Source organism: Doryrhamphus excisus, linkage group LG20, assembly GCF_037039965.1.
Source record: "Doryrhamphus excisus strain RoL-2023G ecotype Guam linkage group LG20, RoL_Dexc_Guam_v1.1, whole genome shotgun sequence".
Taxonomy (NCBI): Eukaryota; Metazoa; Chordata; class Actinopteri; order Syngnathiformes; family Syngnathidae; genus Doryrhamphus; species Doryrhamphus excisus.
Window position 1 is genome coordinate 12,175,069 of NC_136376.1, and position 27,543 is coordinate 12,202,611.

The 27,543-nt window shown below is 42.6% G+C and overlaps 3 protein-coding genes and 1 non-coding gene across 5 annotated transcripts; 1 reads left to right on the top strand and 3 right to left on the bottom strand.

Moving 5' to 3' along the window:
- The first annotated feature begins 179 nt into the window (after positions 1-179).
- On the top strand, positions 180-251 carry trnaa-ugc (transfer RNA alanine (anticodon UGC)). Its single transcript has one exon. It is a non-coding gene; the product is annotated as a tRNA-Ala (tRNA).
- A 419-nt stretch (positions 252-670) lies between these two features.
- slf2 (SMC5/6 complex localization factor 2) lies at positions 671-12,978 on the bottom strand. 2 transcript variants are annotated; one of them, XM_058058977.2, is made up of 20 exons: positions 12,653-12,977; positions 11,704-11,741; positions 8,988-9,391; positions 8,860-8,902; positions 5,788-7,538; positions 5,636-5,709; positions 5,449-5,547; positions 5,051-5,218; positions 4,678-4,783; positions 4,525-4,612; positions 4,297-4,438; positions 4,128-4,215; positions 3,858-4,034; positions 3,574-3,668; positions 3,421-3,511; positions 3,228-3,344; positions 3,064-3,141; positions 2,520-2,606; positions 1,336-1,404; positions 671-1,232 (listed from the first exon to the last, which is right to left on the bottom strand). In XM_058058977.2, exons 1-20 carry the CDS (start codon positions 12,685-12,687, stop codon positions 1,071-1,073), a joined length of 3,912 nt encoding a protein of 1,303 aa, XP_057914960.2. In that variant the 5' UTR covers positions 12,688-12,977; the 3' UTR covers positions 671-1,070. The 2 variants fall into 2 exon arrangements, with proteins under 2 accessions (XP_057914960.2, XP_078643348.1); XM_078787222.1 differs by having other exon boundaries at positions 1,068-1,232; positions 2,504-2,606; positions 12,653-12,978.
- Positions 12,979-13,897: 919 nt separating this feature from the next.
- On the bottom strand, positions 13,898-16,981 carry LOC131107919 (phosphoglycerate mutase 1). Its single transcript, XM_058058396.2, has 4 exons — positions 16,736-16,981; positions 16,077-16,351; positions 14,801-14,981; positions 13,898-14,638 (listed from the first exon to the last, which is right to left on the bottom strand). Exons 1-4 carry the CDS (start codon positions 16,872-16,874, stop codon positions 14,469-14,471), a joined length of 765 nt encoding a protein of 254 aa, XP_057914379.2. The 5' UTR covers positions 16,875-16,981; the 3' UTR covers positions 13,898-14,468.
- A 1,184-nt stretch (positions 16,982-18,165) lies between these two features.
- On the bottom strand, positions 18,166-26,321 carry psap (prosaposin). The gene is made up of 14 exons (XM_058059108.2): positions 26,162-26,321; positions 22,732-22,865; positions 22,511-22,585; positions 22,313-22,438; positions 21,855-22,052; positions 21,635-21,778; positions 20,973-21,029; positions 20,138-20,299; positions 19,911-20,003; positions 19,636-19,819; positions 19,304-19,467; positions 19,137-19,217; positions 18,934-19,041; positions 18,166-18,863 (listed from the first exon to the last, which is right to left on the bottom strand). Exons 1-14 carry the CDS (start codon positions 26,193-26,195, stop codon positions 18,828-18,830), a joined length of 1,596 nt encoding a protein of 531 aa, XP_057915091.2. The 5' UTR covers positions 26,196-26,321; the 3' UTR covers positions 18,166-18,827.
- Between the last annotated feature and the right edge of the window lie 1,222 nt (positions 26,322-27,543).

Below are 27,543 nucleotides of genomic sequence, written 5' to 3' on the forward strand. Positions count from 1 at the left end.
TCAAAGAACTGTTGTTGCCGCTTAAGTGCGCATGCGCAGGTATTTCACAGCTAGGAAGTAGCGACAAAGCCAGCAAAGCCAACACTTGATTCGTTCTTTTCGAATGGAAAGTGATTACTACGTTGTGGGTGTGTGTATTGGATGCCATATTATAGCCAAAGTTTCCTCAATCACAATTAGGGGATGTAGCTCAGTGGTAGAGCGCATGCTTTGCATGTATGAGGCCCCGGGTTCAATCCCCGGCATCTCCACTCTATTTCCTTTGCAATAGACTAGGGCACAACTGTCCTCCACAAGGGATAAATGTCCACAAATTGGCCTGCGTCACTTTTGGACCACCTTCTTCTGTCCACACCAACACCTCCATCAGTTTCAGCAGCTATTTGTATGTTCATTTACCTGTTTCCTTGCCTCCGTTACTGCTGGACCTACTACTGCCTTACTCCTCAATGCAAAATTAATTAATGTTTAGTTCCTGCAGAGAGCGTAAACAGAGTCTGATACTGAGCAGAAAACATAATAAAATACGCTCCAGGAAGTACAATTTTCAGGAAGTTGTGGTTGACCCAAGAACATTGAAGTGAGGTTCACTGTGCCACACTTTGAAAAGTCATAATTTAATGTGCCACACTTTGAAAACTCATAATTTAACAAATCATCAGGCAGTGAATCATTTTAAAAACATATAAAGTATTTGTTTATTTTCTCTTTATGCAGGCACACACTTAAAAAAATATATATAACAAATACATTCCTCCCAATCTGTTCCAAATTGTACACAAATAAAGGTTAAAACAGTAGAAAACAAAACATGTCAAAACACTGAAAAAAACACTTATACTTGCAGGTAAAGAGTCAATGTCTCTTTAGTAAGTGCAAAACTGAGCTGAAAATTAAGGCAGGAGTTGCTGTTGTACCCTGACTTAATTTAAAATGGTCCATAATGACCAAGCTACCTGTTGTGGTAACAGCTCCTGAGTGTGCATTATCGTGATGACAAGTGGCCGTGTTGCCTCAGCCTCCTCTTGAACACGAGCATTCATCTGTAACGAACACCAGGCTTGATTGTTTTAGTGTTTTGGATCAACTCCTTCCTCTTCAGCTGAGGCGAAGTCATCGCTCCTATCGTCTCCCCTTTCCTCCGTCGAAGTCTGTTGTCTATCATCACAGTCCGTCTCGATGCACGCTGACGTTTTCACAGGTGAAGGCTTCCAATAATCATAAAGCTGACACTGCAAGGTGGGCGAGACAGCAATACTGACAACTTGTTCTGTTCTTTATATTGATCTATATATGTTTTGTAATAGTGTGTGTGCGTGTGTGTAGCCACTGTACATGCAAAGGTTTGGACTGCTGGAGGAGCATCTGCCACTTGGTGTAGAGCCGAGCAAGCAGGTCCTTCACCTACAATCACATTTTAATATCAGAGAATAAAAGAAAAGTACACCATCTTGACAGTTTGTAAGTTTGCAGTTTGAAGCACATTATCCAAACATTTTATCCCTATTCAGAAATTTGCGCAGCAAAATTCTAGCAATTTAATATCTCAAGTAAAAGGCCACAACACAGGCCCAGGCATCAACATCAAATACAGAATAGATGGACAGCTCTTCAATCTACTGCGTCTACAGGCAAAGACCAAGGTCCATGTTGATGACTCTGAATACTGGCGGCATTGAAGACATGCAGAGATCCATGGACTTGTCCACAGGGCCATCATCCTCACTACGTATGTTCAAGGCCAATCACAAAAGCACCTGTGGCTCGTACTATTGCAGCCTGCATCAATCCCAGCATGCAGTCTTACTCTAATGTCTTGAGTAGCATCCTCCCACTTTCACAGTGCACAGGCATGCCAAAACGAACATAATCATGTCTGCCATGTGGAAACTAACTGCCAACACATGCCACATCATATGACGAACAGGCACTGAATGGTGAATGGTGAGCATCCCTAGTGCCAGCATGTGATACCTGGACTACCTACCAAAAGCAGACTAAGACGCTCAGCCGCTTCCAACTAAACTACCTCCACAAATTGCAAAGAGTCAAATATCAGGACAACGCTCCCAATGCAGACATTGTTGAGAAGACCAGCATGCTCAGTGTCTTCTCCATGCTTTGTCAGTCTCAATTTGTAAGGGTGAGGCATGTCACATTTCTGTAACGTGTTCTGTATGGACAACTGCAGACTGACGGATGGTTAGAGCGCAACAGCAACAGCCAAGTGAAAGCGCACATGACACAAGTCTCATGTCATTGGTAATCCTCCACCACAAGCTACTGCTGGACCCTCTTGACACGACTGTTCAAGATGTCACTGATTGGCCTCATCAGTCAGGAAGACAGATGACTATAGTCCTCTTCCCATAGGAAGGACAAACAAGGTAAAAATGTCAAAATCAGCATTTAAAAAACATGAAGCACTTGTAGGAACTCGGCAAACAAAAAGTCTAAAACACAGCAAATGACTTGCCAGTCATAACAATAACAAAACAAGCACCTAAAAGCCCATTCACCTTGGACCGGTATAGAAAATTGGCACTCTCTCTGATGTTGTACTTGACATGTGTTTCCAACTCTGAGCTAAGAATCAGCAGCTGCTCCTGAAGAACGACACAAAAAGAGGCAATCAATGCATGATGAAAAAGGCGAACACCAAACTCATTCTTGTGCGATTTTTTATGATCTATGAAAATATTTAATTTATTAACATTGAATCCTGTATCGTGGTGGAGTCTGGAACCAATTAAATAAATGAGTGTGTTCCATACCCAGGATGATTAAGGCAGTACTACACAATAATGGCACTCACACTAAATATTGACACTTTGGATGAAAGGTGGATACATTCACCTTGGGTTGCCAGGTATTTAGATAATAATGGCTACTGTTCATGTTCGGTGGTATAAAAAAATCAATACTGCGATGCAAGGCCCACACTGACTACCCTAAAGCATATCCACGTTTAATTTCTATAGTGTTGTCCCCTGAGAAGATTAGGAACTGTGTGTTTCTATTGTAATGTGAGAGTTTCGTGTGCAACTGTAAGACCTGTCCTACCTTCTGATGGACTGGGAAGATGTGAAAATTGGACACTTCGTTTGTCAAAGTCAACAGACTGTAGCACAGGTAATAGGACTGCAATACAAAAACATTTAAAATGACACTATTGACATTCATCCCCGCCGCATAATACAAGCTCCGCCAACTGACTGCGCACTCACCTGCTGATCGAGATATGCTAGATCATTCTCTTTCGGACTCCTGCTAGAGGTGTTCAACATGCCATGAAGGAGGGAAGAGGGTTGCATACGACGCACATAGGGCCTGAGATCAGCGAGCTATACATAGAACAGTACATATTACTATAGACAAGAAACCCCAACCCTGTGAAAACATATTTAGAATAATAGGAACCTGAATTTCTTCTGCTCCGGTAGGTCTGTATTGACAAGTACCATCTAAGAGTTTTGAGATCATTGAGAGACTAAGATGCTGTCGCAGGCATCTACAAAATAAAATGCTGTTAATGTACTGTATTATTCCAAGCAAACAAACAGGCTTCCTTACTTTCCGTGAGTGTTGTCAGGTAGCAGCTGAACCAAAAGGCACATATTGTGGTGGTCATCTGTTAGGTCAATGAAGGCCTGGCAGATTCTGGGGAGCTGAACGACATTTCACACAACAATTACATGCATTCACAAATGGTAAAATGTGCAGTGTGATGCCAAACTAGACAGAGGTTCCGCTACACTATTATTTTGACATCTCCAATACGCCGATACAAAATGTTTACTGAAACAACCAACCACTACAATACAGTACACCAACATTTGCTGACACATAAAACTGACCATTGCATCCCAGTCCCTGATGACATTCACTGTTTTATACAGTAGAGTGTAACTTTCTACACAGGGCAGGGGGACGAAGTGAGTGTCTAGACACACTCGAGCCACCATGGTCAGCAGCAAGAGCAGCTCATAGTCGCTGTATGCCCGAGGACACACGCTTATGCAGTAAGACAGGTACTGTGTACAAAGGAGAGGAACAAGCAGCGGGTCAACATGCTGATAACTTTTTGGGAAGATTCTTTCTCTGTTAATTTTGCTTTCTGTTGTCACCTTAAAGATGTTGTTACAGTTGTGTTCAGGAAAGGGGTTCATTTCATTGCTGCTGGAGGGAAAGTCACTTTGAATATAGACATCCTCCCTGTAAAAAAAAATAAATAAATACATGCATACAACAGCAAGAATTACACAAAGTGATCTTCTAAAACAACAAGTGACTTACAACAAATCTCCCTCTGTAAATGGCGGCTGTAGATTTTCTGAAGGGAACAATGTCACAAATGCAACTCCCATGTTTATCAGGACAAGGGTTACATCAGCCAAAGACGGTACCCAGACATTAAACCGCTGGTTTCCATTTTTCACTGAAAAATTCAGCAAAAATATATAAAGAAAATGAAGTAAGGACATAACAGCTTGTGGTAGTGGGAAGACAGATAAAGATACTGACCAATGTTATATGCAGCTGAGCTTGCAATGTCACAAAGTGCCTGCAGCATCTTGTCAGATATCATCCTCTCAGAATGCACCGACATCATCTAAAAAAAACATGTTATTTTCTACTATCAGAGTCATGCTATGGGAATGGAGGTGGGTGGCCTACCTTGAATAGGAAATCAGTAACTTGAGTTGGGCATGGTGCATTATAACCATAAGCTTCCTGGAATAGTCCTATATTCACATGCAGTCTCAGCTGAGCTGGGCTGGACCTGACAGCAGAGCAAAAACTATTTAGCACATCAAACAATTTCAGAGCACTTGGAAGTGATAAAGACTATTTAGCATGACAAATAATTTAATATTCCTTCAGTTCTGAGGTTAATTACCATGGAACCTCAGAGTTAGTATTAAATTAAATTACTTAATCATCTTTTTACATTGATGAAAAATGTAATGCATGAAGTTCATTCATAATTAGCGGGTAGTTCAACTGTATTTGGATTTCATTAATATCCTCACACATAAAGAGAACTCACCAGAGGAGTGTCTTCTGTGTGGCACTTTGCGGTTTGACCATGCATCTTCTGAGTTGCAGAGAATCTTCAGTGAAGATCTGGCCAAATTTCTCAAGGTCAAACACAACCTCGCCTGGAGGCACCTCCTTGAATGCACTGGAAACCAATGAGTAGCGCTTCACAAATTCCCTAAAAAGAAACATCATAAAAGTTTTATTTTCCAGCACGAAGATACAATGTGTCATAATAGACCCTAGATAAAGGTTATTGCACTGAATCCTTTAAAAAAGCTGTCATGAGTTAATGTAACGTAGTATGAAAATCAGACAATGCTATATGCGTAGCAACATCAGTGTCTGGTGTGATCATTTACACATTTGTGCCAGCTCTGAAAGCAGAATGTTGGCAGTGCGACTTACTGTTGTTCACTGGAGACGCCCTGTTCACAGTCCCCCACATCCTCACATTCCACTATTCTCAACAGCTCGGTACGAAGATGTGCCTCATCCTCTTTTGCCCTGTGCAAACAAAGCATGTTGAAAATGTTACCTACCATTTTCCACTGTATAATAATGGAGTAGGAACCTCATTTACAGAATCACATACTTTTTATGGATGTGTATTTTTTCAATCATCTGGTCATAGCTGTTGTTGTAGAAGATTCTTCTTGCTGTAAATGGCTGCAGAAAACACACATACAGTCCATACACAGGCTGAAGTTATGGTCAACATCGTTGGAGGGGGGAAAAGGTTCTTACTGCTTGAGGCTTCCTGGAACATCTGGGTGTGCTTGGCTCTGAAAAGGCAGATTTTCCTGGTGTATCTGCTGGCAGCTTGGGAATATGATTCATTATCTCCTGCAAGGACATCAATTGTTCGTCCTCACTGCTATTAGAGGTCTGGCTTGATTCTAGATTGAGAGCTATTCCCAGGTCCAAGTCTAGGTCCTCCTCTAGAGGATCTATAGCTTTATCTGTTTGCTGACCGTGCCCTCCAATTGGCTCCCTCTTCATTGGTGGAGACTGAGAACAATCAGATGTGGAAAGTTGCTTGGAAGCCCCAATATGGGTCCCACTGTTTGGGACAGGTTTGTTTTCCTCATCTGATTTAAGGCTCTCTTTGGAGGGGACAGGACATTTGGAGTTAGCATCTTTGGAGCAAATGGACACTAGATTTTCTATTTTCATCTTGAATAATGACACAGTGGGCAAGGCAATATGGGAGGGGTGTGCTGATGGCATACAGTTGTTTGCTGAACAAGTGCCTCCTAAGTGGTCACCCTTAACAGAAGAGCTTTGAGAGCTTTGGACAAGAGAGCTCTGCCTTCTCTCTGTGGTCGGCGACATAAAATTCGTCTTGGTCTTGGGCGTCCTGTGCAAGAAAATCAGTTGATCCTTTCCGCTGCTTTCGGAGGTCTGGCTTGAATCAAAATTTAAAGTTATTCCCAAGTCCCAGTCTAGGTCCTCAACCTTAGGATCCATAGAGTTATCTGACTGTTGTCTGTTCCCTCCAATCGGGTCCCTTTTGATCAGAGGAGACCGGGAACAATCGGATGTGGAACGCTGCTTGGAACCCCCAAGATGAGTCTTGCTGTTAGGAAGGAATTTATTTTTCTGGTCTGATTTAAGGCTTTCATTTGAAGGGACAGGACAGTTGGATTTAGTGTCTTTGGAGCAAATGGACACTACATTTTTGACTTCCATCTTTAATAATGACACAGATGACATTTGAATGTTTGCCGAACATGTGAGTCTTAAGTCGCTACCTTTCAGAGAAGAGCCTCCAGAGCTTTGGACACTGGAGCTGTGTCTTTTCTCTGTGGTCGGTGATGTACAATCCGCCTTCGTCTTGGGGGTCGTGGGTACAGGCCTGATCGTGACATCAGGAGTGAACAGGTCTTTTATGTCGTCGGGGATCCTGATAGTTCTTCTCTTGCGATGGGGTTTTTTCCGTTCCATTGCAGGAATGCTCAAATGCGTCCTGTTTGGCTTTGTCCTGACTGGTGAGGAATGCTGAGGAGTATGCCGAGGAAAGGGGCTGCATAAGTGGGAATGAAGTGAGTCGGTAGTGGGCTTTTGGGGAACTTCAGTGCTTGCTCGATGCCTTTGCTCATATTGCTTTCCTCTTCCATGCACAATTTCGTCATCGTTTGAAAGGGATCCTAAATGTACAATGTGGTTGTGACTGGAATATATTTGGAGTTGCTTTGCCCCTGATGGTGGTGGTCTCGTTCCAATAGGTTTGGATGAAAGCGAAGTGCAGGACAACTGCTTTGACGTGGATGACGATCCCATGTATGGAGACTGACCACGTGTGGGTTCATCTGGAAATTTTGGTAGCAACACTGAGGAATTCCTCAACAAAGGCAGGGATGTCTTTGAGGTATTAAGAGGTATACTAAACACTGAAGTTGGTTCTCCATGGACAGCTTGGGCAAGCGGAGGACAAAGCTTCTTGACAGTACCGTTGTAGTCATCACACTCCCTGTGCCTCTTCTGAGAGGAGCTCACTGTTGAAGACAAACAAACATCCAAAAAACGGAATAGATTGTTACAGAATTGATACAACATTGATACTGTCACTGTCCATTAGGGTGCATCAAATTTGAATGGGAAATTTCAAATTCATAATATCAATTTGGCTGGCATTCCATTTTTTTTTAATGGACACACATGTCTTTTGCAAAGTTTTGAGGATTTGAGATTTTGGGGTGCCACCTCACACATAAACTTTTGTAAAATTTCAGAAAATGTGCAATTTCTAGTCTAATTGCCAAAAAGTTGACCTGGAAATGTTGAGTACAATGAACTTGTATACAGCATCATTTTCTATAGGGTTAACAAAGGGGTCCAGACCACAGACCAAGCTGCAACTGCTAGTCTGAAAGGAACTAGTTGTTGAGGGCAGCATCTTAGGAGAGCTGGTGGGTTGTGCTGCACAGTGCCTAAAATAATAAATGGACAAGTGTATATCAGATTAGGTAGGACTACAGTACCACTCTCAATAAATATGAGGCATCAGCAATACTGTCTACTCTATATTAGTGTTGTTGGTTATGCTTGCTCAGCTATTAGCTACCTGTCATTAGCAAACTGTAGCTAGCTAATGTTAGCTACAGTAGAGGCAATGAGCACTAAATACCTATAAATATGACTACAGATCATTAAAATTACAAAGACAAAACCACAAATTTGCTAGTAATATGTAATATGATTATAAATACCAACAAAAACATAAAGATCACCTCACAGTTCTTGAGCTGCAGTCTTTGCTGACCTCAAATCTCCATGGCGACCATTGAACTGTTCACCACTTTATTCCACAAAAACAGATGTATGATGGCACCCCTAAATAATCATGTATTGGAAAAATATTTTGTATGTGTTGTTTCTACATATATTGGAACACTTTTAGTACCCAGGCATATCAACATTCAATAATTGTGTTTTTTGATGCATCCTACTGTCCATGTATGTGCAGTTCGCCACTTAATGACAATTTATGATTTGAACAAGTAGTATTTGCTTCATTGTTCTGTAACACTGCATCACTAAAAGACCAGTAAAAACACAGTGGCTTTACATGTTATTCTTCCTTCATTCAAAGCCATGATGTTATCTGTCATTCCCAGCACAACTTTACCACTCACTACCATCCAACGGGACATGCATACACTACAAATGTTGGTCTGTGATAAAGCACATTTAGGGAATTGGAATACAGAAACACTGATGAAGATGAAGCAGATGTTTTCGACAAGCAATGTGTAATGAAGCAGCTGTCAAATTTGATGTCTGCCGATAAGTGTATTGGGTAATGAAGTATACTACCTGGAGTTGATTTTTCGCTTGAAGGCGTTTGTATACGTTGGTCCTAAAGTAGAAAAGAAATTAAGTCTCCTTGTAACAATAGATGCCAAATAATTGTGTAATAAATGTGTTACATAAAAATATCTTACCTTGTTTGACTGTGGTCTGAGATCTGTGGTACTTCTTCCTGAGTTAGATACTACTGTGGACTTATGATCTTTCCTGATGTTGGAGGATGGAAAGCGGATGCCTGAATCCTTCTGTGGATGAGCGTGGGAAACACTTGGACGACGGTGTTGAGACCTATCATGTGGCGACCCCTTAGGTTTAGGGCGGTGCAGAGGACCTGGTCTGTCCCCTGAATGCTGCTTGGCTAAATTATTATGTCCTTGACTGTGTGACCTTGAAGAATTGACTTGTACTGCAAGAGGACAGGAAGACCTGCATGGTGAACCTGCTCTGTAGGGCTGGCACTCCTGGCTGTTTAGCGGCAACATTCTCCTGGGATTGGCTATGAGGCGGTTAGTGATCTGAGAGGGTTTCATTGGTGTTTCTGCAAGTAAAGATGTGACACATTAAACATGTTAAAGTGGGAGATTATTCAGAAAAACATACATTTGTTTGTCAAAATGTGATCTCCACAACTATGTTTTAGTGTCGGAAACAACAAAAATACTTTCCATAAAGTATTTTCGTATTAAACTCTTGAGAGTCTTGAGACTCTTGAGATGGGTCATTGACTGTCATGCAGAGCTGCCAACACTTGATGTTTGCATCTGTGCGACTATCGATAACTAAATGGTGGCCATGTTATAACTTCTTTGTTGTGCTGCGGGCCATGAAAACCAATCAAATGTGTCTGTGTTTGTGCAGCCATGTCATTTTAGGTTAATTTAAGGAAAATGTATCCATACAACCATCCATTTTCCTCCGCTTATCCGGGTCCGGGTGGCAACAGTCTCAGTAGGGAAGCCCAGACTTCCCGGTCCTCGGCCACCTCCTCCAGCTCCACCGGGAGGACACCAAGGCGTTCCCAGGCCAGCTGTGAGACATAATCCCTCAAGCGAGTCCTAGGTCTGCCCCGGGGCCTTTTCCCGGCTGGGCATGCCTGGAACACCTCACCAGGGAGGCGTCTGGGAGGCATCCGGACTAGATGCCCGAGCCACCTCAACTGACTCCTCTCGATGTGAAGGAGAAGCAGCTCTATTCTTAGCCTCTCACCGATGGCTGAACTTCTCACCCTGTCTGTTAGGGTGAGTCCAGCTACCCTACGGAGGAAACTCATTTCAGCCGCCTGTATCCGCGATCTCATTCTTTCGGTCATGACCCAAAGCTCATGACCATAGGTCAGGGTGGGAACATAGATCGACCGGTAAATTGAGAGCTTTGCCCTCCGGCTCAGCTCTCTTTTCACCACGACGGTCCGGTACAGCGTCCACATTACTGCCAAGGCTGCGCCGATCCGTCTGTCGACCTCAGGCTCCCACCTTCCCTCACCCGTGAACAAGACCCCGAGATACTTAAACTCCTCCACCTGGGGCAGGACCTCATTCCCAACCCGGAGGGAGAACTCCACCCTTTTCCGCCTGGGAACCATGGCCTCTGATTTGGAGGTACTGAGTCTCATCCAAGGTCACAGGTCACTGAAGGTCACAGCCCGAAGAGGCCATAAGAACCACATCATCTGCAAATAGCAGAGATGAGATTCTAAGGCCCCCAAACCGGACTCCCTCAACACCTTGGCTGCGCCTAGAAATTCTGTCCATGAAAATTGTGAACAGAATCGGTGACAAAGGGCAGCCTTGGCGGAGGCAAACGTTGACCGGAAACAGGCTCGACTTACTACTGACTTACCCTACTGGCCTGGTGCCAAGGTGTCCTGGTGCCAAGTGCACTTATGGTCATCCCTATGTTCGAACATGGTGTTAGTTGTGGACAAACTGTGGTTCGCACAGAAGTCCAATAACATCACACCGCACGGGTTCAAATCGGGGAGGCCGTTCCTCCCAATCACGCCCCTCCAGGTCACACTGTCATTGCCCACATGGCCGTTGAAGTCTCCCAGTAGAACGACGGAGTCACCAGCTGGGGTGCTCTCCAGCACCCTCCTGATGGACTCCAAGAAGGCCAGGTACTCTGAACTGCCGTTTGGCGCATACGCACAAATGACGGTCAGGACCCTTTGCCCAGCCCGAAGGCATAGGGAAATGACCCTCTTGTTCACCGGGGCTGACTCTAACACAGAGGCACCAAGCCAGGGGGCTATTAATAAGCCCACACCAGCTCACCGCCTCTGCACTGCAGCAACTCCAGAATAGAACAAGGTCCAGCCCCTCTCGAGGAGTTTGGTTCTGGAACCCAAACTGTGGGTCGAGGTGAGTCCGACTATGTCTAGTCGGAATATCTCAACCTCTCACACAAGTTCAGGTTCTTTCCCCACCAGAGAAGTGAATTCCATGTCCCAAAAAACAGATTTGGCCGCCGAAGACCAGGTCACCCCGGCGCCCGCCATTGACCGCCACCCAAAACACAATGCACCGGACCCTTATGCTTGCCCCCGTAGGTGGTGGGTCTACGAGGGGAAGATCCCCTGTGGCTTGTTCGGGCTCGGCCCGGCCGGGCCCCAAGGAAAATATATACCAATTCAAATTAACATAATGAATATCCTCTAGGGAATTGGACTTGTACTCAATTAACAACCAGGAGAGCTTGAAAATGCAAATAATGACAAAATATGCCTTGTATCTCTTAATGGCTCCACTATACATTATTGCAAACACACTGTTATATTATGTTGTATAAGTACTGTATGCTAATGTATGTTATGTTGCGTTACATTGCTATTCAGAAATCACTTTGACCTACCTTTAATCCTTGGGGAATAAGATGTATTCTTGGGTGTCCTGCAATAGACAGTCTTTTCAGTCAATATCAGTATGCTGTGATAGAATTCTTATATTTCAGGCTTAGGTCAGCTGATTTGAACAAAGAGTATTTCTGCTAATGTGCTCATCAAGGTTAGACTGATTTCCTAGGAGAACAGCCTATGCTTTGTTATGACTATTTGCTTGTGCCTCTTCCACAAAAACAAGTTTCTCCAATGGCGTTTTCATGTCAAAAGGTTCTGATTAACACGGGATATGTAATTGCACTTGGTAAAGTCCCGATAATGTTTGTATAACTATGCTTCTGTACTGTCCTTCGGGGGGACACCTGTGGCAGACACTCGTCTGTCTGTTTCAACTGTCTTCCCTTCTGCAAAATAAATACCCACAAAAGACAGATCTGTCGTTGAGCAGTTTATTTCTTCTCTCCACCGGTGCTAACAGAAATGTTCCACAACAATGCCCACCGAGAAAGACTGGAAAAACACCAGTACACATTGCTATACACAGAGCTAATAGTAAGTCTCGCATATCCGACACACCCTAAACTTTGCAATTCTGACAGCAAGCAGCTAACGAGGCGAAGACATTTGCTCAAAGTAACGCCAACAGTGTGTAACGACGACTACTACAAGAAGTACCATCGGGCAGGAAGATGCTTTGTTGATATCCGAAGTAGATAAAAGCACAACTAGGTAAACAAATACCTGAGTTAGAATTGGACGGTTTTGTGAATACAGATACTCTGGGGGCGTTTTCAAGTGTCTTTCCTGCTATTCAGTCAAAACAGTGCTGCAAGTTAATACGTCACTCACGACACCGTGCATAGAACAACAGGAAGTGCACCCTTAAGCTCGTAGTAGCTGTTGAAGGCTATAAGCATTCTACTGGCAATTTTACAAAAAAAGAGAGTTCGAAGGTTTTCTTACCGAGTGTCTCCTTGATTTTCAGCTCCATTTTTCATTTTGATGTTAAAACACAGTCGACTCCATTACCAAAATATGTAAACGGACAGAGAACCGGTGCTTGAAGTATTGCCCGCCCGAAGAAGCCATCCGTCTGTTTGCCTGAATTGCATTGTGGGTTGTCATGACGCAATTCGTACCGGAAACGCAATCGGTTCTACGCATGTGCAGAACGCGTTCGCGTTCAAGCGGACTATTTTTCTGTTGTCACGTTATGCATGTGCAAATCATGTGTGCTACTACGTCATCTATTTTACGGCAGTTACAGAACTTAAACGTCAGGCAACAATATTTCTACAAAGTGTCAGTGAATACTTAAATACTAATGGCAGAGAAGGACACAAGCTCGATTGAACGACGCAGAACCCGAAATGGGACATTATAGACGCCGCGTCGAGTGGGTTTGTCCACTGCTGCGATACGTCAACGTCGCCCCCATATTGGATGGGTCAAGGCTAAGCTGTAAATGAATACAAGTCAATGTACTTACTTTCATACAAATAAGTTAATTCCTCCTTTATACATTCACACAACCACTAATATACTTGGAAAACAGGCAGCATAAATAATTACATTGTACAAAAAAATTCCAAATATATGAGTGTGTAAACGGATAAACTAGAGGAATTAATTTATATTTCTTTGTAGAAAGGTACTTTATTAAATTTATATTTACTTGTATTCATTTACTGTGGAGCCTTGCCCCATCCAATATGGTGGCGACGTTGACTGGCTCAGCTCTTGATGCCGGTCTATGGCCTAAGAGGCCTCAAGGCACAGTGCCACTATAGTATAGTTTGCAAAGCAGTACATGATCGTTCCAGCTGAATTTAATCAAATTAATATAAAGAAACAAGAATAAAAGATAGGGCGGCACGGTGGTCTAGGGGTTAGCGCGCAGACCTCACAGCTAGGAGACCAGGGTTCAATTCCACCCTCGGGCATCTCTGTGTGGAGTTTGCATGCGTGGGGTTTCTTCCCACATTCCAAAAACATGCTAGGTTAATTGGATACTCCAAATTGTCCATAGGTGTGAATGGTTGTTTGTCTAGATGTGCCCTGTTATTGGCTGGCGACCAGTCCAGGGTGTACCCTGCCTGTTGCCCGAAGACAGCTGGGATAGGCTCCAGCACCAGGAAAAGCGGTAGAAAATGAATGAATAAAAGATAATTACAATGAAAACTCTAAATAAAAGACAGGAGCAGTTGATAAATTATATTGGTTTCATTTTATACACCATTGTAACACTATGGAAGAGAACTACAGTTACAACAATTATACAATTATACAGTGAAGGACAAGCACATTATTCAAGAAGGCAACAGACAGCAACACAGTCAAGACACAACAATGAAAGACAGTTGACATGTGACATCATACCCTAAAAGGGCTGCCAAATTTCTTCCCTCATTTTTTCATTATTATTGGAATGACCACAATAGAAGCTTCAATAAGTGCGAAATAACTTTTATGTTGTCAGCTTTAGATAATAAGCTCTTTGACATTGTTTTTTATATGCATTCATTTGATAATCAGCCAAAGATGTACAAAAGTACACAATAGTATCTTGGTGAAACACATTTAATTGATCATAAGTTAAATAAAGAAGTGGACAGATTAGACACTACCTTCACTGGCAAGTTAAGCCAATAATACTTCATTCAAGATAGCAATAATTCTGGGCCTTATATACTATTGACATAACTGTATTTTCCCAGCACATTGCAAGTCCAGAATTCCAATTAAACAAAAACACCATTATTAGGAACACAGCCATGTTTTACTTCTTAGCCTTGCCCTGAGCGGCCACGGCCTCCATAGCTTTGCGCACGGTCTCGTTGTCTCCTAGGAACTGCATTGGCTTCACAGGCTTCAGGTTTTTGTCCAGCTCATACAGGATGGGAATGCCGGTGGGCAAATTGAGCTCCATGATGGCTTCATCTGACATTCCTATATGGAAAGCACAACAGAAATACTATAGAAAGTAAACCTGCATATACTTTAGAGTAGACACTGTACAGCTTGTATTGCAGTACAGATTTACGGTCCACTGAAAATAACTGAACAGAATAATTTTACATGTATCAGTCATGCTTATAGAACTGCACCCACCCTCCAGATGCTTCACGATGCCCCTCAGACTGTTTCCGTGCGCAGCAATGAGCACCCTCTTTCCCTGCTTGATCTGAGGAGCGATTTCCTCGTTCCAGAAGGGAAGAGCTCGGGCGATTGTGTCCTTTAGGCTTTCGCAGGAAGGAAGCTGATCCTCAGTCAAATTGGCATAGCGACGATCCTGGACCAAGAACATGTCACATATAAATAAACCAGAAAGAGCATGGAAAGTATTGTTCTATTTGCATGAACTGTGTAATTACTATATATATATATACAGCAGGGGGAGCCACCTTCTGTGGCAGTCACGGTGGACTGTAGTTGGACACCTGCTCCGAGCAGACACATGTTTCCAATGTTAACGTTGATGGTGATTAATGATAACGCTGTTTAAGTATGCAGACAAATCCACACATCTATGTGTTTTGAGCTGATAAATATTTGATCAAATGTAGAATCACTGCAGCTTCTGCTAGTAACACACGCCGCAGCTGTTTAACTCCCATGAAAAAACATCCACACATCACTCGCTGACGGTGGGAACACAAAGTTAGGTGTGTGTAAAGCAATTCCAATAATGGCTAGCACACTTCCACTTCCATAATGCATGCATTATCATTGCCATACTCCACATTCTGATTGGCCTCTGGGTGCCGTGTTCGAGGGAAACAGATATTCTCCAAACAAGAAAACTTATATTGTAATCCTGCGAGATCTTGTGACACCCCTATTTATTATTATTAAATCATGCAATCCGGGGGTGACCGGCATCCCAGAATTAATCCAATTGAATGGCAAATGATGCTGGACTCCCCCTCAGAGAATAGAACACAGTTGGGTCCTCCGATTCCCTGCTCCTCAGAGAGTCTGTATACGCTCTGGTGGAGGAATCCAAGCTAAAGTAGGCTTAGCAAGTTTGGAAAAGGGTGTTTGTCTTTATTCTTCTCAAGCTGCTGCACCTCCTCTAAGTCTTGTACTTTGAAAACCCCAATATAGAGGCTACTGGGTCGCTAGGGCTCTGCTTTGACTTAACTTTGAACTTTAACCCCAGGCTTTGCAGTCATATATTAACTCCTCTTACACATGCTCTTAGGTAATACCATTGAGGCTTTGCTATACTGCTGATTTCACTTATCTGTACTTGGTTTCCTGACTGGAGAAAGCATGTTCAAATCGTGTACACCTTTTTGTTAAGCCCCCTAGTCCGTTGCTCAATGTGTACTCTTGCCTCACAAACCAACAAAGCTCCTTGTTTGCGCGTTTATGCTACCTTTACCTTGCTGATGATTGCGTAGTGCTTGTGATCAGGACCCATAGGCGGAGGTGGTATGTCGAACGAACGCCTCCAGGTTTTCACCTGAGCCTCACCGTGCTTGGCAGCCGTCTCGGCCTTGTTGAGGCCCGTCAGGCCGCCATAGTGGCGCTCATTTAGACGCCAGGTACGATGCACGGGCACCCACATTTGGTCAATGCCATCCAGGACCAGCCACAGGGTCCTGATGGCTCTCTTCAGCACAGAGGTGTAACATATGTCAAACTCATATTTGGCGTCTGCAGGACACACAACACACAGAAGTGAGATATGAAACACAGGGGGTTTACTCCTTCGAGGGACAATTATTTGGCTGTATTGTAAAGCCGAAGCTATATTAATCTGATATCTTCAGAAACAAGCAAGTCCCCACTACTTGGCAGTGCAGCATCTTTCTGAATGATATCAGACTAAGTGTGTTGTACCCAAAGTGCAGTACTGAGCAGTAAAACAAGTGTATGACTGCAAAAACATACCTATATTACACTTTTTAATTTCTTTCTCTATTGTCTTATACCAATAGGGTAACAAAATAAAGCAGTATTCACCTTTGCACATGGGGGAGAGACGTCATTCATTACCTATGTCATTGTATCGAGAAAGTATGATAAATCCTCGCTCACCTTTCAGGGCCTGCCCACCTCTCCTCGCCTCCTTCTCCCCTGTTTCGCTCAAATCAGCATCAAACCAGCCACAGAACCGATTCTCCTGGTTCCAGTTGCTCTCTCCGTGGCGAATCAGCACCAGCTTATAAGCAGCCATAGTCAACAATATTTGAGATAAATTGCTGTGTAAAACAAATTTGTCTGCCTTAGTGGATGTTAACGCCAAGCACACTGGACCGTCCACTCAAACCGGTGAGTGCTTTTATCCAGTCGATTGGTCACTTCTTCACTTCCGTGTTATATTGTCCAATTACATTAGAGTATATTTTTTTGTTTCCTCGTTTTCCACCAATGCCAGCGGTGGGCGTTTCCCGACCGGAACGTTTGCACTTTGAGCAATATTTACTTAAAATTGCATTACTTCATACGTAATACATACAAAAACAAAATAAAACACTAATAGCACAATTTTGGGTCATAAAACACAAATCATCATGTAAAAGCTTGTGACTGCATACAGTCAGACATTTAAAAATGACAATGATGAACACGCCAAGTCATTAATTTAAATGCAAAGTGATATTAATAAATGATAAATGACGAATGGGTATGTTGTTTCGCCGAGTGGTCATCAAATCAATGCTTCCATCGTTTGCCTGTTGTCCTGTTATGCAATTATACTGCCCCATCTAGTGGGTACATTGGGGTATGGCATTCGTAAGTGTTTAAAGCTAGTTTTAGTGTAAACTAGTATTTTGATTGCGTTATAGTAGTCGGAGCTTATAGTTATAATTGTATTTTTAAATAATGTTGATTTAGTTGTGTTTTTATCCATCCAGGGTAGCGGGGGTATGCTGGAGACTATGGGCGGGGTACACCCTGGACTGGTCGCCAGCCAAACGCAGTTAAAATATTCCAGTTCATTTTAATCATTTCAAAAATGCAATGCGTGTTCATTCCACTGGGAGCCACCAAAGTTGGTCATTTAGTCCACGCAAATGTTACAACTGTCGCTAAAGCTATACAACACACGATTTGTTATAATTGTTGTAATCGGAATATGAAAAATGCCAATGTATGTATTGCATTACAAATACATAGTAATGCTAGTGTTGCAGATGGCTTCAGTTGGGGTCATCCATTGTCTGGAAGTGATGTTCATTTTTGTGAATTTCCTTCGCCATCCATCCCCAAGTGGTTTCAATTGGATTTAGATGAGGGGAACTCGGAGCTGCTGGTCCAAGTGAGGTTTTTCCCTTTTTAAAAAAGGTCTTAACTTTGATCAGCCAATTTCAAACATTGTCTCGCTCCCATTTTGTTTGGCATTTTTAAGCTCTACTTAGAACCCGCTTAAGATCCAACAGTGCAAAATGTAAATTTGTGCAAATTTCTAACTGGTCTTAACATTTTAATCAGGACTCCATAAGATGACAAACTAACAATTTCAGTTCCAGGGGGTGGGATTATTTTAATAGTTAAAATTAGCAGATCAAATATCAGCTGGCTCAGGACAAAGCAGAACACAAGATGCTTTTGTGTATGTTAGAAAAAGCTACCACTTACGAACTGTTGGGAAAGTGCAAACAACAAGAGGAACACACCAAGGCCGTCTCATTACCTTATATCATCTCCTTAAAAAACAAAAACAATGCACAGTAAAACATTCTGGCTGACAAAGATCAACATTTGCTTTAGAAGAGAACACACAGCTAAAGGTTACACTTGTCTGTCATACTTAACAGTTTGTGTTAGCTCTGACTGCTAGGCGAAAAGCCGCCTGCTGGCTGTTGACTCTGCACTACGTGTAAAACGTGACATTTATTACATATGATCAGACCGGCAAGCAGGACACAAAAAAAATAATAAAATCAACCTAAATATGCAAAACCTTGGTGAACTGGCCTGTTTTCAGAATGCAAGCCAGTCAGTAGACACGTAACTAACCCCAGCCACCAAGGGGAAAGACAGTGCAGGTCACAAATCATATCAAATTATGTTAAACATATTTAGTCTAGTAGAGAAAAGAACAATAGTTGAGTAGGAAGCAGCAATGCAGTTAATTCCCTAAAAAAAAAAAAGTTTTCAAAAGTCAGTTTGTGTTGCTCCTCTTCTATGCCCACACATGGCGCCTGCAGTGAGCCACAGCCTGAAAGAGAAAAAGGTGTCAACAACATCTTGATGAGTGCACAACCATTAAATTCTGTTAGATGACCCACATCGCATTGGGTGGCTGTTTGCATGCTCCTGCACCAGAATGAAGGTCCCAGGCTGCATTGCTCGACTCCCAGCATCCTGCGTACTGCTTCAGGACAGGCACCCAATTTCTATAAACCCAGATATACAGTACATGATTCTTAACTTGTCAACAGTCAGGTTTCCGGACCGCAACCTGAAGATAGTTTTGTATTGAAGTACTCACCAGGCACACAAAGTCAGGGTCGAGCATCTGAAGCAGTAGCTGCACAAGAATGGGCTCATACTGTTCAACCAGCTGGTCACACTGTTGACACACAGGTTATTTCAAATATCAGATTGAAAAGAGTTCCAAGTTCAAACAAAGTGGGTGTCAAGTGTGCATTGCAGGACCTCCTCCTTGTAGGAGTCCGGCAGGAAGCTGCAAACTTTTCTCACTGCATCTTCAATCTCCGTCGCAGTTGCATTCTTTTCCAGGATTCCATCAATGTAGGCAACGGCCATCTTGCACACCTTGCAGTAGCCACCAACTTTGTAGGTGGTCACATCTAGGGCAGCTGGGGGAAAAAAGGTTTACGTGCTGTTCTACCACAAGGCTAGAAAAATTGGACATTATTAAAATGTGATTAAACTAAAAGTACATGCCGTGAGCAATGTAAAGTAAAATAGGCTTCACATCAAAATAAAAATTATTTACCTAATGCAGAGAAAAGTCAAAGACTTACGGACATATGCACGCTTGGCATCATTGCAGAGCGCCAACACCGTGCAGACTGTCTTGGGGTCAACCTGCTGCACTAGCAGCTCGATGATGGCCTGTCCGTATGTCTCAATCAGGTCCTTACACTGGCCAGTCAGGCTGGATGGCAAATATGTGCAAACCCGCTCCACAGCTTTTATCACCTCCTCCTGGAACAATGGTAAAAGATTGATCAAAGTGGGGTGGGGGAAGAGTACAACAAACAACTCTGCAAGCTTCAGCTAGGGGTACACAGCCGACCTCAGTTGTCTGATCTTCCAACATGGCTTCCAACTGCTTCATCACAAACTCGCAGATTGCACATGTTGGGGATTCACGAACCCGCACCATACGCTACAAAACAAAGAAGATACATTGTGTATTGCATGTCTATGTAGAAGGCAACTATGCTTCTATGCTGTGCTATGATAATTACATCTCATCCCAAAATGTGTTTGTGTGTATGTGGGAGAGGCATCAGCAGTTACTTTTGCAGACTTGGCCGATTCCACTTTGGTGGCAGGAACAAGATTGAGAGCAGGCAAGGTCTTTGCTGCAGGTAACATTTTGGCAGGCTGCAGCTGCACCATGGGAGCAGACTTCTTCACGGCACTACAGAAACCAGCATGGGCACATGCATCTGTGGGCTTCTGGGGACAGAAGATAAAGACAGGTCCATGTATGGCGCTCCTGACACCAATGTGCACCTTGCTGTAGTGACATGCAAAAGACATACTGTGTAGTGTACATCTGCAGAGTGCTATTTAGCCCAACTTCAACAGCTAGAACACCAAAGGTCAGCAAATTAAAAATGGTGGTTATAACAAGTCTCAGCTGACTCAATTGATCAAACAAGACAAGACTGAAGAACATGTCACACACACGTACGTTCCATGTGCTCATTCCATCTGAACAAACAATTCTAAAATGTGCACATTAAGGTTGTTAAAAGCATCCAAACGTAAAGGTTAATACAGCAGTACACCTCCAAACCATGTGCATCTTTACCGTGTGGGTTAAGTCTAACCAACACAAGTAGCAATAGCTAGGGGTTAAAATGCTACAGGCTGGACACACAAGACCTACCTGTTCCTGAGCAGCAGCACAAAGCCAAAAGGGAAGGAAGAAACAATGCAATACATGAATGAAGGAAACTCATTTATAAAAAAGGGGGAAAACTGAAATGTAGAAGGGAGAGCAATTTGAAGATACAAAAAGTGTCAGCAAACAAAACAGTTCATCTTCTTAGTTTTTAGAAAGCCTTATTGTAAATAAATGTTGCGCAAAGTAAAAATATTGGCTTATCAATGTGGGAGTACTCACCATCGCAAAAAGCTGCTGAAGAGCAAGGACGCCATACTGGCTGACATACTGTCTGCACTGCATGGAGAGAAGTCAAGTGTCAAATCATCAAAAATTACCAACATCACCAGAAGAAATACAAGGCTTAAGGCTTAAGTTACAAAAAATGTGACCATGATTTATTAAAGGGGACGTACTATGCAAATCTTCTGCGCTTTGTATTGAGTTGTGGACTTCTACAGAGCAGCTACACATAACCCGTATAGGAAGCTTTCTAGATCTTCCAGATTCTGCACATCTTTCTGCAGTGTTTCCATGGACTTCCTGCTGTCAACCCAAACTGTCTGTTTAATTTACTCCACCCCCAGCCCTCCTCTAGGTACGCCCACTCCTCTGTGATTGGTCACACTCAACTGCTCCCAAGGACTTCCTCATACGCATTTACCAAGTGCAGAAAAGCTGCAGCCCATATAAGGAAGTTCGGATTACATTGACCTCAGTAGAACTCCGTTAGAAATGTGCAAATCTTGTTATTGACGCTTTGGCATAACCTAAATACAACATTTATAGGTCAGAAATGTGGCAAAAGCATAATAGGTCCTCTTTAACAATTTCAAATTATAGTGATTAATTGATTTTTTTCCACACATAAAGTTTGGTAACTGACAAAGTGTGGCACTTACCATGTCAGACAAACCGGGTCCCAACTGGTCACACTTCTTCTCAATATTCTCGATGAGAGTGTCTATGTATGAGGAGTTGGTCTTGGCTTCTGCTTGGGCATCAGTAAGGAACTTGATGCAATCTTGGCACACATCAGCAGCTCCCTAAGGAGAGAGAGAGAGAAAGGGGGAGCGATGTTTAATGATGGGTGCAGATGGAATCAAGGAACTGATCGCATACTTCTACTGGAGTTTTTTCGGGTTGGGGAGTCTCTTGTGGATAGAGGAGCTGTGGCACATTGAGGAGGAATGGTGTTGCTTGCTGGGAAAGGTCAATTTGTGGGATCTCGTTGGACAGGAGCTGTTGATGTAACGCAGCCAGGGCCATCTGCTGGGAGTGACAAAGGCCGATTGCGCCACAAGCCACACCGGGATCATCCTAAAATGTGGAAGAAAAAAAACCCAAAAAACACTATCAAGTGACTGCAAATGCATGAAAGACTAAGTTCTTGAAAGTTCATCAAAATAGGAGAGTTGAAACAAGGATGCATATTGCACAATGACTTCTCTTTTTCTATTTAAACTCTGAGCCAGTTCCCCATCAAAAGCCCTCGGTCAGGTCTCTGTACTTCACTGACAGGACACTTATTTGACATTTATACGTAGAAGTGAATCAGGATGCAATCAGCAATCCCTCACCAGCTCTCCAATGATGATTCCGATGACGATGGGGTAGTAATTGTCAACCATCTCCTTGCACTCTGCACTCAAACCTTTGTCAGGAATGAGCTGGCAGGCCTTTTCCATGTAGCCAAGAACTTCCGCCTGCAATCACATGATCAGCTATATCTTTCTGGGGTGTAGAATGGGGGGGTAGGTAAAAAAATGATTTGTAACCTGTGTTGCATTGTCCTTCAAAACCTGTAAGACCACCATGACTATCTCTTTACACAAGTCGCATGGCACAGCTTTCTGGAAACAGACAAGACACAAGATACTGACTTATTTGCATGGCACTCCTGTAGACCATATCATTGAGATTAGTACTGCATACAATTAGAACTTTCCATCAGTAAAACTAGTAAATGCGAAATGGAAAACGGAAGCCAAAGTCTCACCATCTGGGGTTTGTTCCATACGTTCTGCTGGCAGTGATTCACCGCTCCACACAGAGACGCAGTCTTCACATTCTGACACCAGTAAGGGGGTCCACGAGCACACTGCTCTGTGCCCAGGAGAGGGATGGCCACAGCTGCAAAAGACAACAAACGCTGATTGAGCTGGAAGACATCCTTTGCAACATGCTCTTAAAGACTACAATTCATGTGCCATTCAAATAATAGGAGAGCACATCAATCGCCACAGGATTTTGCAGCCCTTTGATTGATGGCTTGTCCCCCATTTCCCTTTGGGTAATTGATCATGATTGTGTTTATTGCTGTGCCGGTTTTGAGATAATTCAAACCTGCAATAAAAGGGTGTTCTTCTGGCGATCAAGTCTGGTGCTTGTCTCACAAAACAATTAGTGACATCTAGAAACCAATGTAGAATACGACATTCACATTTTGATGCAGCTTAATTTCCTTCAACGGCATTTGTATTACAATTATTTTATGCTTGACAATATGCAGAAAATATCCAACATTTGCTTCAATATGTAATTTTTGCACTAATATTCTGCCATATTGAACAGCATGATTTACTCACAGTTTTGAAAAACTGACAGCATGAAGCACTTGAAACTCAATCATCATGTGTGTTTGACTTTGGAGGTGCATACTCAAGAGTTATTTAATAGCATTCCGGGTCAATAACCAGGGAATACAATCACAAGCAGACTTGACTAACAAACACGAACAAGCAACAACCTGTCCATCTTATAAAACAGGAATCAGTTCAGTCAGCAGAACACAGTATTTCCATCACCATATCACACATGCAAGACAGTGACAGTTACATTTAGACATGCTTTCTGATGGTGCCAGTTTGAACCCAACACACAACACACAGTGCATCCGGAAAGTATTCACAGCGCTTCACTTTTTCTACATTTTGTCATGTTACAGCCTCATTCCAAATTGTATTAATTTAATCTCTTACCTCAAAATTCTACACAAAATACTCCATTATGACAATGTGAAAACGTTTTTTTTTTTTACTTTTTTGAATTTATTAAAAATAGAAAACTAAGAAATCACATTTACATAAGTATTCACAGCCTTTGCCATGAAGCTCAAAATTGAGCTCAGGTGCATCTTTTTTCCACTTATCATCCTTGAGATCTTTCTACAGCTTCTACTCTGAAGTCAAAAGAACTGTCTGTAGACCTGCGAGACAGGATTGTCTTGAGGCACAAATCTGGGGAAGGATACAAAAAAAATTCTGCTGCTTTGAAGGTCCCAATGAGCACAGTGGCCTCCATTATTCGTAAATGGAAGACGTTTGGAACCACCAGGACTCTTCCTAGAGCTGGCCGGCCTTCTAAACTGAGCGATCGGGGGAAGAAGGGGGTGACCAAGGCCCCGATGGTCACTGTCAGAGCTCCAGCGTTCCTCTGTGGAGAGAGGAGAGCCTTCCAGAAGGACAACCATCTCTGCAGCAATCCACCAATCAGGCCTGTATGGTAGAGTGGCCAGACAAAAGCCACTCCTTAGTAAAAGGAACATGGCAGCCCGTCTGGAATTTGCCAAAAAGCACCTGAATGACTCTCAGACCATGAGAAACAAAATTCTCTGGTCTGATGAGACAAAGATTGAACTCTTTGGTGTGAATGCCAGGCGCCATGTTTGGAGGAAACCAGGCACTGCTCATCACCAGGCCAATACCATCCCTACAGTGAAGCATGGTGGTGGCAGCATCATGCTGTGGGGATGTTTTTCAGCAGCAGGAACTGGCAGACTAGTCAGGATAGAAGGAAAAATGAATGCAGCAATATATAGAGATATGGATGAAAACCTGCTCCAGAGCACTCTTGACCTCAGTAGACTGGTCATGTACCTTGACCATATAGACAGTAGACATTAGCACACAGCCAAGATCTCAAAAGATTGGCTTCAGAACCACTCCGTGAATGTCCTGGAGTGGCCCAGCCAGAGTCCAGACTTGAATCCGATCGAACATCTCTGGAGAGATCTGAAAATGGCTGTGCACAGACGTCTCCCATCCGACCTGATGGAGCTTGAGACTTATTGCAAAGAAGAATGGGCAAAACTGCCTAAAGATAGGTGTGCTAAACTTGTGGGATTAAGCAAAGGCTGTGAATACTTATGTAAATGTGATTCTTTTTGTTTTCTATTTTTAATAAATTCAAAACATGTCAAAAAAAACCTTTTTTCACATTGTCATAATGGAGTATTTTGTGTAGAATTTTGAGGTAAGAGATTAATTTAATACAGTTTGGAATGAGGCTGTAACATGACAAAATGTAGAAAAAGTGAAGCGCTGTGAATACTTTCCGGATGCACTGTATATCGCTTTAAAAGCATGTGCTTTTGCAAGTCCAAAGACTTTCTTTATGTAGCTGGCTTTAAAAGAATCCAATAAGAAGGATTTTGCTTATCAAAAGGCTGAACATCTCAAAAGGCCGCCAAGCCTTTGAATTGACTGATTTCAGAAGATTTTCCCCACCGAACAATGCAAGAATGGAAAAGTTCAAAGTACACCTAACAAAAGTGTTTATCCGCACATGATAAGCACCGTACAAGGAAGCTTCAAGACCAGTGGTGGAATTCAAGTAGTAAAAACACATTACAATGAGCCACGATTTCACTGGAAACAAACTAAGGATAAATCGGTTCCTTTTAGAGCACCGGGCAGAAGACCACTGTGCCCCCACCCCTCAAAAAAAGGCTTTACATTTGTCGGGGGGGGGGGCTGAAGTACACGTATAGAAATACACTAAAAGCAGAATTATAAAAACAGAAGTGCCTAAAGGCAAACAGTACAGGGATGTGATCATTTGAAAATATGAAATGAAAGTGTGGTTACTTTTTAGAGAATTGAAAGTTAGTGGTAGGATCGCATGGAAATGGGTCAGGTTATATTTGTTGACAGCAAATCGTTCCTTACACAAGAACACGTGTACAAAAACAGAACAACCGACCAAATAAAATGTCCACATAACAAAATCGACGTGGTATCTCGTCTCGGTTTTACCTCTTATTAGTCAAAACCCACAACAGAAACAACCTTTAATAATAAGGGTAAAACTGATAACAAGCTGTTAGCTTTCATGCTAACAAAGCTATTTCAACAGGAATGCCCTGTAATACACCAGATAGCTTAATATTTATACAAGTTATTCACACAATTACAACATGTTCTTCGACTACCTGATGATTCTAAAAAAGATATTTATGTGGGTAGTAGTACCGGCTTAGAAGAATACAATTTGACTGGTGTTTACCACAGACATTCCATGTCGCTTCCGCCCTTCCCGTGTTGAAAAACTGTCAGTAAGTCGACTAAAAAGCCTACAATGTGAACTGCCATTCTAGTTGAACATATGCATAACATCCATGTTTATTTTGTTTAGCGCTCATACATTACCTGACGACACGAAAAGGAGGCTTAGAAGCAGCATGACTCCGCTGTTTTCCTCTAACGAACTGAAGGTGTAATGAACGCAGGCTGCGGGCTTGCGTCGAAGGCTTTATGGAGCCTCACTGTGAGTCAGCTGACCACTCAGCATAACATGTGACTCAGTGTCACTTGACTGGTGACCTCCGCCAAGGAGGCTCTGTCTCGCTGTTTGTTTGTTTCTCGGTGTGCAGGATTACGACTTATCCGATTTTCAGAAAACCTTTGGAAGGTTGGGTGATTGCATTTTAGAATGCGTGATTGATTTTTCTTTGTTAGCATTGTGAGATTGCACTGCTTTGGACAATGTAGATGCTCTAAATGGGATAAGTGATACATTATTTTCAGATTTATATTGCAGTTTTCTTTCTTCTTTCTGTAAATTCTCAGTAAATTAAACAAGAGCCCTCTGGTTAAACTGTTTCTGATACCATGCAAAAGTACTGAAAAAGTCGTTTTTCCAACAACCCACAGTAGTATACAGTGGTGTGAAAAGGTGTTTGCCCCTTGAACTTTTTATTTTCAAGGGAGAAATCCAACCCTACGTGGGGTGTGTGAAGAATTGTGCACAAATGGCAAACACATGTAACAGTGGACACCAAAATGACCCTAAGAGCACAGCGATAACTCATCCGAGAGGTCACAAAAGACCCCACAACAAAGAAAAAACAAGACATTTGGGAAAATTTTCTGTGGTCCGAAAATACAAAAGTTTAACTTTTGGAAGGTGCCCCATTACATCTGGTGTAAAAGTAACACCACATTTAGAAAAAAGAACATCTTATATATATATATTTATATATAAATATAGTGCCGGTAGTGTGATGGTAGTGTGATGGTCTGATGCTGATTTGATGCTTCAGGACCTCAAAGATTTGCCGAGCAAAAAATCCTGAAGGAGAATGTCCGGCCAGCTGTTTGTGACCTCAATCTGTAACCAATTTGGGTTCTGCAGAAGGGCAACAATCCAAAACACACCAGCAAGTCCACCTCAGAATGGCTGAAGAAAAATAAAATGAAGACTTTGGATTGGCCTAGTCAAAATGCTGACCTGAATCCTGTTGAGATGCTTTGGCATGACCTTAAAAAGGCGCTTCATGCTTCATGCTGGAAAACCCTCCAATGTGGCTGAATTACAACAAGGATGCAAAAATGAATGGACCAAACTTACAGGTTCTCGCAAACACTTGATTGCAGTTGTTGCTGCAAAGTGGGAACTCAACCAGTTGTTGTCAATAAGTACAATAAAACATGAATGCATGCATATCACATATGTGTTATTACTTTTCATATCTGTTGTAGCAATTCATCAAAGATGAAAGAGGGACTATTGTGCAGTTTTCCAACAGCTA